The sequence below is a fragment of the Vicugna pacos genome, chromosome 27, assembly GCF_048564905.1.
Source record: "Vicugna pacos chromosome 27, VicPac4, whole genome shotgun sequence".
Taxonomy (NCBI): domain Eukaryota; kingdom Metazoa; phylum Chordata; class Mammalia; order Artiodactyla; family Camelidae; genus Vicugna; species Vicugna pacos.
In genome coordinates this window covers 22,824,124-22,842,320 of record NC_133013.1, presented here as the reverse complement: position 1 = coordinate 22,842,320, position 18,197 = coordinate 22,824,124, and the positions used below count along the sequence as shown (strand labels likewise).

At 51.0% G+C, this 18,197-nt stretch overlaps 1 protein-coding gene across 1 annotated transcript in view; it reads right to left on the bottom strand.

Annotated features, from left to right (window-relative positions):
* Positions 1-4,330: 4,330 nt before the first annotated feature.
* Positions 4,331-18,197, bottom strand: part of RASGRF1 (Ras protein specific guanine nucleotide releasing factor 1) — a 94,297-nt gene continuing 80,430 nt past the window's right edge. Inside the window, exons 24-27 of the mRNA XM_006208790.4 lie at positions 15,065-15,144; positions 8,991-9,108; positions 7,263-7,331; positions 4,331-4,556 (exon numbers count right to left, since the gene is read on the bottom strand). Of these exons, the coding sequence (XP_006208852.2) occupies positions 4,464-4,556; positions 7,263-7,331; positions 8,991-9,108; positions 15,065-15,144 (360 nt within the window). The 3' untranslated portion in view covers positions 4,331-4,463. The remainder of the gene's footprint in view (positions 4,557-7,262; positions 7,332-8,990; positions 9,109-15,064; positions 15,145-18,197) is intronic.

Here is an 18,197-nt window from a genome sequence, read left to right as displayed (position 1 = left end):
ACCGATTACAGCTTTTGGTTATCTTGAATAATGCTGCTATGAAAAATGAGTGTACATGCTGCTGTATATAAAATAGATGAACAACAAGGACCTACTATATAGCGCAGGGAACTATATTCAATAATGTAATAACCTATAATGGAAAAGAATCTGAAAAAGAATTTTAAAACATGGGTGTACAGTTACGTCTCTCAGACCCTGCTTTCAGTTCTTTTGGGCATATTCCCGGAAGTGAAATTGCTGGTGGTGGTATTTTTAAATGAATTAATACATAATTATTTTGAAACCTTCCTGAAGTTTCAGTTTCAAATAAAATAATCAGTTATGCAATTATGTCTACTGATAGAAGCAACTTATTTTGGGGGGGGAGGGCCCTCACCTCAATAGTTTAGAGTGTGGAGGGGTCCTTTAGTTAAAAAAGTTGAGAGCTGCTCCTCCAGGGTGGTGACAGAGGCAATGAAGAGCTGTGGCCAGGCTGGAAGGGTAATGAGGAGGTTAACATTGACTGGTCAGGTGACCCTTTGAAGTGGGAGGCAGCGGTGAGCTCTGGGTTTCTGGCTGGCGCAGGTGGGAGGCCCAGGTGTGGCGGGGAGGTTGATAAGGCCAGTTTGGTCCAGCTGAGTGAGGTGGCAGTAAGGCAGGTGGAGGCAGCTTCTAGGCAGTTAGTTATGAGGAACCTGGAGGGAGGTGTGAAGCTAGAGTTAGAAACAGGAAGGTTATTGTTTCATGTTTCCTCTCTTCAGCTAGGTCACGAGCTCTCGGAGGTCAGGACGAGGCGGGGTGCTGAGGCATGCACGCACGGGCGCTCGATGAACGCTTGGAGGGTGGGTGGGTCTGAGTGACACCTCCGTCCTCCTGAGACAACAATTCACACTTCTGCCCAGGCAGCCTGAGAGGTCCTGGCAAGACCTCTGCTGGGAGGGAGACCATGATCATTAGACATGAGGTGAGAGCAAAAAGCCGGTGAGGGGACAGCCACATGCCTAAGGGTGACGCCATCTGCCACTGTGAAACCCACTTATGCCAAAGGACCTTCATGGACCAGGTGCAATCTTTCTCACATACTGACCTTTAAAAACCTCTTTCATGGAGTTGGGGCCAAGAGACACCCTTCAAAACCAACCAACCACAGACAAGCAGAGGGCGTGACCAAGCTCCTCACCCCTCCCCACAAACCAGCCCATAGCCTGAGCCATGCTACTTCCTTTCTCAAACTAGAGCCATCCTTCAGCTCACTTGCAGAAGGGGCACCGAGCCTCACCAAGCCACACTGGAGGGAGCCCGAGGCAAGAGGAAAAATCTGCCATACCGTCCTGTCTTTATCGAAAAATTTTATTCATCATGGATTTTTTACATTATTTTTGACTTTTAAAATATTAAAAAAATTATTGCACTAGACTGTTACCTTTATTACTGAGTTTTTAGGCAGCTCCTTTTGTTTTACCCCTGAAGTGGGTATTTCTTTTGCTTCACCCTAATCCTGGCCCTGAAGAAAGCCTCAGAGAATCGCCCAGTGCCTCACACCAGCCCAGGACAGGCGCGCCTGCACTCAGGTGTGTGCTGACCTCACGGCTTCTTTAACGATGACATCATGGTTTTGCATCATTCAAATTTCAGGTCAGATGTCCCAGCCACGGGTGGCCTCAACACTGCCCTGCTTGACTGTGCCTGTGGTACTTGTCCCCCTGCCCTGGGTATTTAAAAAAAATGTCCCTGCCTACCGCCCACCAGCACATAAGCTTCGTGAGGGCAGGGACCTTGATCGCACCACCCATTATTAAGTCCATGGTGTCTGAAACGACCTGAAACCAGGTGAGGGCTCTACTAAGAGTTCATGAAGGAACAACAGTTAATGGCCAGCAAGCCCCTGCCACACGCTCATCACCTCACGTGCGGCAGCTGGGGGCAGCTCACTGAATCCTCCCAGCAGCCTGGACTACCGTTCTGTGTCTGAAGGAAACAGAAAAGCGGTTACGGAGCCAGCCGGCTGCGGGTCCCAGGGACGTTCTGGAAACGGGCCTCGCCTCCCAGCGGGCCTCGTGCCCGTGCCCCACCCTTCATGTGGGTGATTGTGAGGGAGGGTCCGGGGTGGACCCAGGGTCCCTTCTCCAGGGGAGGTGCTCAGACTCTTCGTCCACAGCACGTTTCTCTGTTCTCTTTTGGGGGCTCGAGGTGGTGGCCAGCCACGGCCGCGGCCCCACGCATGCTTCCAGCCTCACTGGCGCCGGCCCTGGGCTGCCCTCCTCTTTGGGAATCCTTTTCTCTGCGCTCCCTGTGGCTTGCTATTGCCATCCTACCTCCATCTCTTAACCCAGCAGCTTGCACGCTCACACTAACCCTTCCCTGAGCAAGCATGTGCTTTCATGCTTCTGGCTTTTTCTGGTCCTCCTGCCTGGCATGCCCTTGCCCGCTTATTCTTCTGGCAAATCGTCCTGACCTATCCCACAACCTCCTCACATCTTTGTGGAGTTCTTTCCAGTTCCCGCCCTACCACATGGCCCTGTCCTCCTTGGTGTCCCCGAGGCACTTCCTGCACCATCCTGTGACAGTGTGGCTCAAATGGTCTGTCTCTCTAGCAACTTAAAGATGGCTGCAGGCTCTGCTCTTGTTCTCATTGAGAGGAGGAGCTTGATTCCCTTCCCCTTGTGACAGGCTGGCCTTGGTGACGTGCTGGACCAGTAGGCCACCGTGGCTGTGATGTGCTGGGACTTCGGAGGTCAGGTCAGAAGGAGTCTTGCAGCTTCTGCCTGAGTCTTTTGGAAGGCTGCTCTTCAGACCCAGCTGCCACACTGTGAGGAGCCCAAGCCACGTGGAGCGGCCACGCGTGGGTGCTCCAGTGTACAGCGCCAGTGCAGCCCCCAGCTGACATCAACTTCCAGCCACGTGAGAGCGCCATCTTGGACACCCAGCCCAGTCGAGCCTTCAGATGACTCCAGCCTCAACCGCTGTGTGACTAACTTCACAAGGGACCCCAAGCGAGAAGTGGGCCCGGTCAGCTCACAGAATTGTGAGAAATTGTTTTCTGGCCGTTAAGTTTTGGAGTGATTTGTCTGCAATAGAAAACTGTAACAATCTCCTTCATCAGACTATGAGGCCCCCAAGGCAGGGGCCGTGCCCCTTAGCATTCCAGACCCCTGGTCTGAGCCCAGGGCCTGATAAGGACCAAGTGCTCACCAAACATTCCTCGAGTGAATGAATGAAACCCATCAAAACTCCAGTGTTCACCCTGAGATAGAATAGATTTATTAGCAAGAGGTAATCAGGAAACATATATTTTTACAAAAATGGAAATTTTTTTTTCCAAACAAGCTGTAAGTTGAAATATTGTAGGACTTGAAATAGAATTCTCATACCACTAGGTATTGCTTACAGCAAAAGTTGTCTGTTTGTTGGAGTGGAGCATGCCTGCCACTTCAGAGTTAACCTGTGTTCTCTATACTGTACAATGTAAAAAATAGATGGTAATATTCACAGAATAAGCACTACGGTACTATATTCCTGCTAGAAGGCGTTTAGACAGGACTACAGTATATGCAATAAAAACACTTGGTTATTGATTTCCTAAATCTACAGTGTGGTACTATTGTCACAAGGCATACAGACTTGGAGCATCTCAATGTAAGCTTGTAGTGACCGTTAGGCGGCTCAAAGAGGAAAAGTGACATTTTTTGGTGTTCCCGACTTGCAGTGAGTGCTGGGCAGCGGTCGGCCGAAGTCGGCGCGACTTTGTGTTGTGATTCCGTTTTCCTCGGGAAGTTCCAGGGCCTCGTCCAGTGTGATGGAGACGGCTATTCATGCTACCTGGTGTTATTCCTAGAGCGAGGAGCGACGTGGGACCTGAACGAGGTGGTGGCGTTGGTGTCGCGGGGCGTGGTTCTCAGCAGACAGGACTCCCTTCCCCCCAGGTCGCTGGGAGACGGGGGAGCTTTGAGACCTGCGGAGTTTGGCTGAAAAAGCTGCTTTGGAAATTGGCATCACCATCAGCGGGAAGATTTGTCGATGACTGGACTTCAGGGTAGAGTTCCCCCTCCCGCCTCCCCCCACCCCCCACCCAGTTAGAACAACTACATGGAACATGCCAGGAGGATGTTGGGTGGCCAACTCAACCCAGGGATCTGGGCTGGGGACGGACAGAAGCAGGACTGGTGCCTAAGATTCGTGTATGCGCGGGTTCTGTTTTCCCTTCTGAGAAGAGGGAGGGGCTGGGAAGGACAGACTAAGAGGACAGGTGTTGAAAAGAAACAGGCACTGCAGGAGACGAGGGGGGAGCGGGGTGGATGGGCCAAGTCTTAAACGGTGCAGAAATTCATATTCTGGTTCTACAGGAATCTAAGAACAAGAACGGATCTGTATTCTTGGAGAAGCACATACTAAAGAAGAAAATCCAGAGAAACCAAACGAGTATGTACAATATCGTGTAGCACGTGTCCATGGGGGCGGCTGGGTCTGGGCCGGCTGCAGCTTCAGGTGGGGAGTTTTGGTTCAATTCGGAGAGAAGACTCGTAGAGGCTTTCTTCATCCATTACAAAAGATTGGTCCAGTAAATATTGGGTTACCTGAGAAAAGGAAAAGAGAAAAAGGAGTGCAGGGTTATGGGACCTCCGTGATACTCTGTGGATCCTGGGTGTCTCCTGGGAACCAGGCACTGTCATGGGGGTGGTGGTGGTGGGGGTTCAGGTTTGCACATGAGGCAAAAAATGCATTAAGCAGCGTTTTGTCTTAGTATTACTTTTCTTTAGTACTGTTTAATAGCAATTTAAAATCACATATGGTCAAAATGACTCTTGGCCACTTTTTCTTTGGTTGAATGCTAGATGAAGTTATCTGGGGCTCATATTAAAAAACCATCCATATCTATACACTTAAACGTCAATTGTAGAATCTAGGTGATGGAGGTGTGAGTGCTCACAATTCTTGCAACATTTCTGTATGTTGGAAAATGTACTTAAACACCAGGATTACGTAGAACTGAGAGATGTTCACCCAGGAGAGAGCGGAAACTGAGGCCATGTGAGCCTCCCCACCCTCCGACCTTTCTTTGTTTCCCTTTTTTGAATGAGGCTCACCCCAGGGCAAAGTCTTAGAGTGGAAAATCAGGAAGATTCCCCACATGGATTAAATCATTCTCCTTCCTTCTCCTGACCCACTTCACACTGCTCCCAAGTGTTTTGCTGGACTCCCGGGTGTTAAATGTGATGCAGTCAGAGCCCAAACCTCACCGGCAGCTCCCCCCTCCCCCCTTCAAAAAGACCCTTTCCAATGTTCACTGACTTCTCAGTGGTTTGAAACTGAAGGTCTGTTTTTGTCTTGCCCCACAGAAACCCAGAGCAGAAGAAAGAAAAAAAATTGTATTTCTTATTACGTATTTGGAAATCTTCTGATAGATGCTTGAGAAAAATCAAGTCTTTGTTGCATGTGTCTTTGCTAATTGACCCTCTGCTACCGTGCAGGACAGAACCAGCTGTCTGGGATGCTGACCATTAGTCACAGATGAAATGATGATTACATCTGGTTAATGGCTCCCACCCAGCACCTCCAGGAAGATGACCTCAGATGCCACAGTTTAGATTAGCCCGTACCCACTGACAAAGGCGTGGCGATTTTACAGCCAAGTGAAATAAATTTGTCTTTCATATCTAGCTAGTAGCTTCAAGTGAACAGCCCTTTCCAGAGCACAAAATCTCTACCCTCCCAAACTCTCTGGGGATCACCAGACTAGTTAGTTTCCTCTGTAATGAGCAATTTTTCCCCCCTAAAAAGTTTTGCTTTAATGGGAGACTGGCAGCAGATACCACCACTGCAAAGCTGTCAAGGAAAGGTGTCTGAAAGGCAGTAACACTTGTTTGTATTGCACATGGCAGCTCGAGGGAGAATTTAAGAAAAGGGCCAAGGCCTGATGCAGTGCCTGGCACACAGTAAGTGCTCAGTGAATACTTGCTGGGAGCGTAAAGGAAGAGCAAGGAAAAGTGGCACAGCTGGCCAACCCACTGATTCTTTTTCTCTGCTGTGGTTATCAGCTACTAGACAGACTGTGAGTCCACAGAACGTGGCAGGGAGCAGGGCAAATCTCTCACAAAGGAACACAGAAGGGAGACATAATACGAGCTTGATTTTTGGGTGAGCCTGAGGGTGTGTCTGGAGCTGGATATTTCTGTGAACAGAAAACGAGGAGGTTAAGAGGCTGAGTGGAAAGCAACTACATCTCTGAGCAGAGAAAAGAGTCACATAGGATTCAGAGCTGGAGTCTGGATTAGTGAATCTCAGTTATTTTTATCTGTAAATGGGTCAAAATTTTTTAGGGAAATTGATCTTGAGGATCTTTTAAAAATGCAAGTTAATCTAGTTCTGGAGGCTCCTTTCAGGGCTTCCCATCATCCTGAGGACAAGGCTCCAGATCCTTCTAGATGCCCCCAGTCCTATCCGGTTCAGGCCAATCTGATGCTACATGGCAGCCACCTGGGGTGTCTGCCCTTCTCAGGCAGGCCCTCCCACCTCACGAAAGCCTGTGCCCTCACCCCAGCCAGGATAACTCCTGGGTCTTTGCCCCAGGCAAGCCCCTCTAGACCCCAGCAGACGCAGGCCCCTGGATTCACAGTCTCACAGCACTCTCCCATTCCTGGGTGTACAAGGTGTTTTTGCCCCAGTCTTGCCTGTGGCAGCAAAAGACTGAAACAACCTAACTGTCCATCAGTACAGAGGACTGGCTAAATAAACGGATTTCTCTGCAGCTGTAAGGAAGAATGAGGATGCTTCTGCCTCAATACGAGAGGATCTCCGAGATACGTTATTAAGGGGAAAAGAATGATGCTGAGCAATGTGCTATATTATAGTAAAAAGAAGTTTGGTTGTGTTTCCATACACACTCAGAAATGGGTGTAACAGTTGGCTTTGGGAGGGGAACTTGGTGACCAGGGACTTTTCCGGGTGTGCCCTTTCTATCTGTGAATTTTGAAACTAGTGAGCTGTTTCAAAAAGATGTGATTAACATTGTTTGTCCGGCCCCAGGGGAGATCAGACATGATTAGAAAGCATCACGTGGCAGGTAAAACTCAGACAGGGGCTGTAAGGTCATCACAAGTCCAGTCCAAAGAAGGAGGACTCACTGTGGGTCGGGGGCCTGGACCGGGCTTCCTGAAAGAGCCGGCCCAGGGAATTCAGGGAGGGAGAGCGGTTGGGTGCAGGGTTGGGAAGGGAGGGAGAAGGGCGGGGCAGCCAGGGCACTTGCGAAAAAGCAGAAGTGACTGAAAATGCTATCTGCTTACCTTTGCTTGGTGCTCTATTTTGTAGGCAGTTTGTTGGAACTGGCGAATCTCTCGGATAATATGGGATATCTGCGGGCAGGAAGGAGAGTTGAGAAGACAGTCTGCTCTCTTGGTACCAACCCCCAACTCTACAGAACAGAAGGGGCCTCAAACAGCCACATCTGTAGTCGGTCTCTTAACAGCACAGTTTTCTTTAAAAGAGCAGTCTGCCTCTCATGGCTGATACTTGTCAAGAGTCTATAAATCTATAGGTTATAAGTGATGACACAGAGTATTTGGCTTTCTCTGACTTATTTCACTAAGCATAATACCCTCTAGGTCCATCTACATTGCTGCAAATGGCAGAATTTCACTCTTTATTTATTGAAGTATAGTTGTTGTACAATATTATATGTTACAGGTGTATAACAGAGTGACTCTGTTGTACAATTTTTAAAGTTTATACTCCATTTATAGTTATTATAAAATATTGACTATATTCACCACATTGTACAACATATCTTTGTAGCTTACTTTATACATAATACTTTGTACCTCTTACAATTTCATTCTTTTTTATGGCTGAATAATATTCCATTGTGGTGTGTGTGTGTGTGTGTGTGTGTGTGTGTGTGTGTGTGTACATATATACATATATACACACCACAATCTTTTTATTCATTTGTATAATCTGTAAAAATACAGAATCACTATGTTGTACACCTGAAACTATTACAATATTGTAAATCAACTAGGCTTCAATAAAAAAAGATGCATAGTCTGAACTGTAAAATGTATATTCAGTAAGATCAGAATTATAGATGATGAAGAAAGACTTGTTTTAAAGACTTGGAGATAATACAGTAAAAGAAAATTACCAATCATTTTCTCTGAGTAACGAAAAGAAATGAGTGATTTTGTTGCTAAAAAAAATCTATAGGTTAATTACACTATGTGATTGAGAGAAAAATAAATAACTTGATCCATGGTGCCTCAAACAGTCCCCCTCGACTCCAGCAACAGCTAGAGGCCTGTGCCCCTTTCTCCGTGCCCACTGTGTGCAAGCCCTCGTGAAGGGGCCCCCGTCCTGTCACCAGGAAAGTGCTGCCAACTCGCCTGTGACAGAGAGACCCTGCCAATTAAATAAAACCTTAGGAGGAAGTCTTTGACCCAGAACAAATCCAAGTGGAGGCTCTGGTTGGAGGGAGGGTGGCTAGAAACCAGGCTCCCAGCTGGAGTGGGACCTCCCCTCCCAGGTCCTAGATTTCTCTGGGGAAACTGGAAACCTACTTGCTTAGGAGATGTTGCAGGAGTGCTATCGCTTTGCCTGCATAAAGCACATGCTCATATGAACTATTAGGGATGCGGTATGGGTAAAGGCGCAGGAGGCGGAGTCAGGCAGATGCGGGCCCCAGACTCGGCTCTGCCCTTTACTTAGGGGTGACCTTGGGCTGGTCACTGATTACTCCAAGCCTCAGCCTGCTCACCTGTAAGGCGGAGAACAGTAAGGGCACGTGCGGGCATCAAAGGAGGAAATGCAGGCAGACCTGGCTGGGGGCCTGCCAGATGCTAACTGCTCATTAGAGGGAGTGACTCCTCTTCCTGGAGAAGCTGGGCTCAGGCTCCCCGATGTGTGTGCCCTGTGGGGGGGGGGCAGCAGGGGGCCTGGCGGGCAGAGCTCGGGTGGGCCTGGGGCTGGCGCCTGGGTTTTGTTGCCCTCCCCGCCTTCCCCGGCTGTGGGAAACGCACCATTCTCATCTTGGAGAAGTTGACCAGGCCGTCTTCCGTGTAGTTGGGCGTCCCCTCTTCGATGAAGGCCAGGTCAGTGAGGTACATCCCCAGGTAAGGGACACAGGGTGGGTCACAACTTTGAAGCAAATGGCATTAACAGAAGTTTTTCACTTAAAAACACGAGTCTCTACCAAGAACAGAACACCCCGCATGCACCTCTTGCTTTGCTGGAGGAAAGGGATTTCTATTCGCCAAGTATAACAGTAGCTCTCGGGCCTCCAGCTGGATATGAGGGTCGGTACTCGGGTGGTTGGGGGACACGGTGCCTGCTGGGGCTGGGGCTGGGGCTTCTCAATCAGTTGTCTCCTCCCACCCGAGCCAGAAAGCCCTTCTCTACTTCTTTGTTCTCCCTCCCAGATGGCGTCCTGGGCTCCGCCCCCTGCCCCCTCCCAGCCCGCCTTTCCTGTCTCACCACTGAAACTCTCCATCCCAGTCCCACCCTAGAATCACCTCCTTGGGCGGGCTTTGCAGCCTCTAGCCCCATTCTTGCCAGTCACCACCAGCCACCCTAGCCAGCCCCCTAGTCTCTTCCTCTCCCCGAGGCTTCTCCTCTGCCTCACTAGGATCTCTGCCCACCCGGACACTGGACCGCTGGTGCAGGAAACCCATGCCCACGGGATCACCATCCTGGAAGTGGCTTCTGGGCATGGGGTTGGATGATGGCTCCCATGATTGGTGACTCTTGGGAGATGGCCTTTTTGGGAGATGGGACCCAGGAGTGATGGGCCAGGCTCCTCTGATGTGTAGCTCTGAAGCCGGGGCTTCTGTTACTATGCCATCACAACTTGTTTTGGTGCCTCTGGGTGGGGTGCGAGGTGACTCTGTGATGGGCCCAGGGTCACTATACTCTGGCAGAACTCCATATAGCTCCCTAAGGGGACTCCTCACACAGTGCTCTGCAGCCTCCGCTCAGCTCAGCACACAGGTGCGGGTGAGCTTGTGCACGCATTACAGGTGACCCTCATTTCTACCCCATCTCACCTTCGTCTCCTTGTGGCACTCCTGCCACTCCACAGTGGGGTGAGCCAGGGAGGATGGCAGAGCAAGAACAGGAACCTGGCCTCTGCCTGCTTGCTGTGTGACTCTGAGCCAGTTCTTGCCCTGTCTGGGCCTCAGGTTCCCCTCATACAACAGAACTGATGCTGGCTAAGACAATTTTAAGTCATCTGAGACTTAATTTTAGGTGATGCCCAGACACTATTTAAATAATTGACTCATATGAGAAGAAGCATCCGCTTTTCACTTTCCCCCCTAGCGCTCAAGGAGAGGGCTCATTTGGTGACAGTGTGGCTTTGATACTTTCTAACACCTGCCATTCTCCTCCCCTATTTTTTCCTTTTTGAACAAATAGTAACAGGTTTCACTCAGGATCAGAATGCAGGCAAAAATCAAGAGTGGGACAGAATTTAATAACATTGTTTTGTCTTCGGGGTATTTATGGCGCATACACTGGTTTCCCATTTGCTGTCCTGAAAGTTTTCCTTATTTGAGTTTATCTTGAGGAATTAGTGAGTCAATTTAAAGGATACCATTGAATAAATGCAAACACAGCTGACACATGGGTGTGGCAGTCTTGAAGGAGGCAGAGCCTTAAAACTTGGGGAACAGCGGACAGGAGAAATGGTTTTTGAACTGTAGGGCTTGACTCTTTCACGAGTGCTGAAATCAATTTAGTGGGTGCTGACCAGATTTTTTTAAAAATTAAAAAAAAAGAATAGAAAACATCTGAGTTCATCGAATGGACTAAAGATCTATGTTGCTTTGTGAAGTTTTTGTTCCTTTTACGCATGCGTGCATTTGTACACCTGGTCACATCATCAAATGTTTTTTTACTGTGAGTTGTGAAAAAAAGCAAGAATCGTACTGGTCACGGGCAGACCTCCTTGGGTCCTTCCGACCATTATAGTCCATGATCGTTCCATGCCTGGCTTTTCATTTCCTTTCCATCAAACTCCAAGTCTGAAGCACAGGCTCGTGAATCTGATGGGGAAAGAGTTCAAGGGTCTGAGAAGCCACCCTGGACCTGGACGGCTCAGGCCGCCGCTGGGTTCTGGCCGGCAGGTTCTGGGAGGTGCCCCACTACCCCTGCCTGTGATGGTGACCAGGTAGCCTGGAGCTCCCAGAGGACCTCTGATCTCAGATGGAGAAGGGGAGGCCAAGTGACTGCTTGCTGACTGTGAATGACTGAAGGGTGCAGGGTGTTTCTGAAGGCCTCACAGGGTCTCTGACCACCGAGACCAGTGGAAAAAATCGGGGTCCTTAGGTCACTGAGGTGGATTTCCCTGAGGTATTGATTGGGGTGCATTATCCGTTTATAGAAAGACGATGGCAGGTAATTTAGTCACTTGCAAGTGGCACCACCCCTCCCAATACCAAACTCTGTCCCCGTTTACTACCTCCACAGTGAGGGCCCCTGAAGGAGGGGCCCAGGGAACAGCACACTTAATTCAGTCATGCACACACACAACCAACCAAATCCAGAGCCATGTAGGTACATATACGGGGTTCTCCGAGTGGCTAATGGGGGGCTAGTGGAGACAGGTGTAGGGTAGAGAGGGCTGGTGGACGGCTCAAAAAGGGCAGCACTGCATGGGGACAGACTCAAACTGAGCATCTGAGTGAAAAGGGAAGCTAAGGGTTTTGTGTGGGTGAGACACCCAGCGTCTGGCTAGCTCTCAACTTTCCACGTGGGCATTGGCCCACGGGTGGGATCCAGCCCTGTCCTGGATCAGGGTCTGGCCAACAAAGCTGATATGAGGGAGGCTTCCTCTTTTGGCAGAGCCCTCACCTGGCTGTACCTAATGCTTCAGGGAGCAGAGAGAAAAGTGCCCCACCCCCAATGTAAAAGCCACTGCTGGTTTCCTGGGCAGTGTGTAAGGTGGCATGCTAATGCCTGGTGACACCTGGCATCTGGATCTTGTCTGTGGTTGTTTGGGACCCCCAGACTTCATGTTTCTCTCTACCAAGAAATTCCTCATGAAGTCAAGAGGGTAACAGGAATCAAATGGTACCAGTGACTGAAAGCAAGATGCGGTGGCCTGACTGGCTCTCCACCCAACCCCAGGAAAAGGGCGGTGACAAGCTAGGGGTCACCTCTTCCCTCTCTCCCCTCACCAGCTGAGCTGTGTGGCTTAGAATCCCTGGGGTCAGGACCCACAGTTCTGGCATGTGGTGCAGGAAAATCAAGCACTTAGATTTGGAAAAAAAAAAAAAAGTAGGTCTGGAGTTGGGTGGGGCTCAGATCCAATCTTGCTTTTTGCCACCTGGACATTAACTGCTCTGCTGCCTCATTAGCAGGAGTCTGGGCTTTGCTCTGCGGCCACAGGCCTAAAATAAAGATGGAGACAGAGAGCCCCTGGCACTCTGGAACTGCGGGACTCTGGATCCATCATATCCATGTAGATAGATGGACAGTCACCCTGTCTGGAGGGTGTATGGGGATGGCCTGCTGGTCAGCCAGCAGACGTGCTCCTCCATCCTCAACTCAGGGGGACATAGGGGAAAGAATGTAAAGCAGCCAACAATGAAAGCCCGTCCCCTGTGGGCCTCCCGCCAGCTTCCTATTCAGGATAAAGACAGAGGTGCAGGTGAGCAAGTGTGCCGCGTTAAGACTGGACGAGTGGGCAAAACTGGAGATGGCCCCCAAAGAGCCGGTGACCAAATTTTACTGTTAAATTTAGTTCTCAGCCAAATGTTGTCGCCTGGAGCTGTGGGAAGCTTCTGGTCACTGGGTGGCTAAGGGAAGAGGACAGTCTCATGGGTTTCAGGAGGGTAAGGTCTGGGGAATGAAGGGAGAGCTGTCCCTCTAGGGGCATCCGGGTGGGGGACTGAAGGGGCGCACACAGCAAGCATTGTGGGTGGACTGGGGATATTTAAGAGAGTGGCTGGGGTTTGGAAGGTAGGATTTGGGGGGTCAGTCTTGGCTGTAAAGATAATAAGACCATTTGCTAGCCCAGGTGCTGGCACAAGGCTGAATGTTTTTAAAGACAGGATGCTGGGGACAATGGAACGGGTGTGAGGACCCATGCGGTGGGGCCCATCATGGGCTCCCTGTCTGCGTGGGTCACCAGCTGTGCCCCCAGGCAGCCACCTCACTCCCTCTGATCCTGTCCTCTGCCTGGTGAGACAGCCACCCAATCTTCCAACAACAGAGCTCTATGTGTAAAACCTTAGTGCTTCCTGAGAAAGGGCGCAGAAGCGTTTGCCCCAGTCTGCCCCTCCTCTGCCTGGCTTCTCCATAGGCAAGAACCTGGTCTGCATAAAGGTCTTAGCACCCAGAATGCCCGAATGCCACCTCTGCCCCGTGTGGCAGGGAGCAGAGGCGTCTGGAAGAGGCACTTACATAGGCCACGGGTAACCTGAAAGAGGGAAGACAGTCAGGATGGGGACTCAGACAGAATGGGGGACCACGGAGGCAGCGGCGGCGGCGGTGGACGAGGAAGCCATGTGAAGGAGGCAGATGGAGCGGCGCCCCGGGGGCGGGCGGACAGGCTGGTGAATGCACGGAGGGGCAGCTCCCCACAAGCACAGTCCACAGGGGCTCCTGGGAGCCCAGGCGGAGGAGAGACGGCCGGACAGCACAGATGGGTGGGACATCTGTCTGAGGACACAAATAAAGTGGAGATGGTCAAGGCGATGGCACACGGAGCTGGCAAGGGACAGACCAAGTACGGCAGAGAGGAAACGAGAAAGGCAGACAAGGCTGGCGGGGCGGATGTGTGGTGTGGCAGAGCCTCTGTCAAGGCTGCAGGTGCTGACTGGCCCCATCCCCCGGCTGTGGGGGGTTGTGGGCTCTGGGGGGCCTTGTTTTGGCAGTGAGCACCTGCGCCCTTGGAGACGGGGGCGGGGGGGAGGCGTTCCTGGGCTCTGTAGGGACCCCCCGAGGGGGTCTCCCAGGGTCTCTCTGAGGTCCAGCGAGCAGCCATTCAGAGACAGAGAGAGGGCGAGGGCCAGCCCCAGGGGGCATGTGTTCAGGGGAACACAGTGGCAGAGACCAGGGTGGACACCTTTAGTGCACATCTAACGAGAGTGACAGCAAACCCACGCTGAGTGTGTGGCCACAGTGTGTGCCGACGGCCCAGTCGCTGCTGTCCTGGGACAGCTGGCCTGGACCCTCACGGGAGGCAGCCTCGGGCAGACCATAGAGCCCTGGCCTTGGAGGCCAGGCTGGGCTGAGGCCAGGCTGGGCTGAGGCCAGGCTCTGTGACCATGGCCACAAGTCCGTGGGCCAGCCGCTTGCTCCTCAGTTTCCTTGTCTGGAGAAACATTATGGGAGACTCTGTCTTACAATGGTGGTTCTCAGCGGGGGCGAATTTGCCTCCCAGAGAATATTTGGCAGTGGCTGGAGATATTCTTGATTGTCATAATTCGGGGCAGGGACACTGGCATCTGGTGCGTAGAGGCCAGGGACGTTGCTAAACATCCTCCAATGCACAGGACAGCCCCCAACAACAAAGAACTGCCCCAGTCTTAATGACAAGAGGGCCGAGGCCGAGAAGCCCACGTCACAGGCAATGTTGGTGGGCTGGCACGCACTGCCACAAACTTTGCAAACTGTAAGGTGTAAATTATCAGTAAAACTATTTCCTTGATTCCAAGATGCCACTGTCTGTAAAAATGCACTCTTGTTCTGATGACTAATTAACTGGTACAAAAAGGAAACACTATTCCAGGAAATAAACACATTGACTTTAAGATATATCTTGATGTCAGAAATGTTAAAACAGAAAAAAACAATGTGCATTTTAGAATCAAGGAATCTGGCACCACTATGAATATCATCACAGCTTCTCATGACTGTTTTGGTTGATCTCCTGGGAAATGCCCACACCCTGGAATCTCTTTGGTAGATGGTGGAGGACAAAGCTGACCCGCCCTGGGGGTCTGGGGCTTGTAGGGGTCGGTCTTGGGGGTAGACAGATGGACAGACAGACAGACAGACCTCCTGCTCCAGCCAGGTGTGGCACGTGAATGCCTCTGCAATGCGGTTCTACAATTTAAAAAATAACGGTGACAAAACGACACACACTTACTTTTTCAGAGCTTCTCTCAGATTCTTAAATCTGCCCTCTGATGACACAAGCTTTTGGAGCTTATCAATCAAAGCTTTTGTCTAGAAGGAATTAGAAGCATTTACTAGCACGCAGTACAGGTCGCGGCCCACAGCTCTGGCCCACATTCTAGGGCTTCGCTTTGCCTTGAGATGGGGCAGGTGGATTCGGGGACTTCCTGGGTCTGGGGACTTGGCCCTGAACTCCTGAGAAGTCAGACATGGGTCTCTGTTTTGCGTGCCCATGCCCATGCACGCATCTTTCAGAAACACGGGAGTGGGGCCAAGAAGGTCCAAGTGTCGAGATCCTGAGACCTGGGTGGTTGGGAAGGACCTGGTGGGTAACTCCAAGGAGCTGGACTCGGAACAGGGCACGGTCGGTGTTTCATTATCGTCATCTTTCTCATGACCTGTACCCAAAGGATGTGACCATCTTCTCACACTTCCACTTTTATAGATCAGGAATACCACCGAAATTGAAGAATAATCAAGAAAAAAAGTTGGCAAATCATCAAAGGAAAGACCTTGATCATCAAAGGAAAGACCTTGATGGAGAAGAGAAAACCCCATGGCAAAGGGCCCCCACCTGTCGAATGACCAAGCCAGGCCCCGTCCACACATTAGGCTGGAGCAACTCCGGCGGCTGGAGTTTGTCTTAAGGGACCAGGTGTGTGCCGTGGAGCGTGCCCTGGGGCGAGCCTGGCTCTGCACGGCCTGGGGAAACCCCTTCCCCTCTGAGGTCCTCGGCGCCCTCATGTATAAAACGGTGAGATGACTAGCGACCTCCTTTCCAGCTCCAGTCCTCAAAATCCAGAGCGTGGTAGAGAAACTGGGCTGGAGACCAAGCTGTACCCTGTGTGGCAAGAGGGGCCAGCCAGTCTGGAGGGGACACTGGCCACAGAGGCCAAGCACACCTCTAATCTTTGGGTCTGGTTTTTATCTGAGAAATCTGGTCACAGAAATGACAATCTAAGTCTTTGTTTTGATGGGAGAAGGGATCAGTATGTGCTCTTCAAGGGGAGAGAGAGGCAGGGCCTACTGTTCAGTTTGGTCCCGACCAATGAGAAGAAGTGTTGTCGCCTGGTCTGGACTGACCCTGCTCAAAGAAAAAGCTATTCTGGATCTGGTGAAAGAGACACATGCCAGGATGGGACAAGCCACACCGAGGCAGTGATTCTGCTGTCACCTGAGATGACTGCTCTCAGACTCCCAGCAGAGCCCAGCTTTCACACCTGGAAAATGGGAGGGTAGGTCCAGGTGTTCCTTAAAGGCAACACTGGTTCAGATACCCCCGAGCTGTGGGTGACAGAGGGGCTAGACGGCCACGTGGCTGCAGGTGAAGTATCACCAGGCTTAGAAGCCACAAAAATGTACAGAGGATGTTCTGATGTGCGGGGTTTTTTGGATACACATGGGGCCAATCTGTGGCTCTGAGCTGGGCACACTTTGCTTCCTTCCATACCTGTGTGCTTACCTGAGGTATGTGCCTGCTCTGTCTAGGAAGGAGCTCTGTGCCTTGCGAGGCCACTGGATTTTCCCAGCTGCTGCTTAGAAAGTGCATTCTGACCTGGAGCAGCTCAAGTATCTTCTGGCCAAGCCAGGAGTGTCCAGCCTTTGAGGCTCACTGGGATACCAGGCCCCCGGGGTCTTGGGCATCTTTGCTGGAGTATGGACACCAGTGGGCAGAAATACGGGGGGCACTCAGAATATGTCATTGAGACCAGAGGCTAAGCAAGGAACCTAAGAAGTAGTGTCACGAAGAAAGATGATTATATGTGGCCCCTTAAACACCATCCCTTCCTGTTCATCAAACAGAACACTTCTGGATGGCTGCGGCTGTTCCCTCCAAGGCCAGAAAGTACTGTAGTCAAAGAGAGGCTTATGTCTCCACTAAAATCCAACCATCCCAGGGAGAGGAAACACATAAAAGTATGTTAGTCATCTACATCACCCTATGAAGGAGCATCATCTGATTCTTCCTTGATGGAAAGTTTATCTTCAAAGAGGGTGGGAAGAGAGGCTGGAAGAAGAAAGGGAAGAGATCAGAAGCCCCAGACTAATCCTGACTGCTTGACTCTTGCCAAGAGCCAGACTGCACTTGGACACAGGCTTTTCTGCTTTGGGCCCACAAATTTAAGAGAATGATTAAAAAAAGAGCTGTGGATGCTACATTTCAGATCCTTTAAGAAATGTGGCCATTTTGGCCCTGGGATACCTGCAGAGGGAGAGTGAACCATCCCTGGGTGGTGTTGGCCAGGCCCCAGCCATGGCCACCCAGTGGCTCTTGGAGCCAGGCACTATGCAGACATACAGCTACGGCACAAGCTGAAGGGCTGGGAGAAGCCACCAGGGTCCAGTCTGCCACCGACGGTGCAGGCCTGGATGTGTTTGCAGAGGCATCTGCAGTTCTTGAACCAGGCTGGCTGGCCCGAGGTCTTGAATGACATCGCAGAAGGCACGCCAGATCATAACCTTGACCTCTAACTGCCCTCGATTTGCACTCTCCTAAGAGAATGGAAGGAAGAGTTCAGAGTGGTCAGGGCGGCTCCCTCCCACCTCCACGATAAGGGTGATGCTGGAGAATGAGGCCAGGAAACTCCCAGACTCCCAGAGCGGTGGAAAAATGGAGTCTGGTCTGAAGGCCTCTGGAAAAGATGACATCATTCTGATAGAACAGGGCAGGAGAATAAACATGTTGACTTGGAACGGGTCCCTCAGACTCTGCCAATAGCCCTGTCTGAACCTCGACAGGCCAATCAGCCTTGATGACTTGGAGGTTCTGCATCAGCCTTGCACAAACCCTGACTTTAGGAATTCACGACATCTGGCCACGTGTGTGCTTCCAGCCTCTGTTCTTTCCAGGAGCCCACTAGTGAGAGTGGCATCTTCCAGTTTTTGTCCTGACCCTGGCGTCTCTGTGTGCTAAGAAGCAAGAGGCCCAGTCTCACTGGCTGGAAGGGGTATCTCTGTGGCACTCTGCAGTCCTGGGGGAATCTGGAGCTGGAGTGACTGGATGGAGGTGGAAGGGCAGCACAGATGCCCCAGGGCTGTCCTGGGTTTGGCTGCTTATCTAAGTAGGAGGGTTTTATAGACCTGCTGCCTGCCTAGAGGGTAGA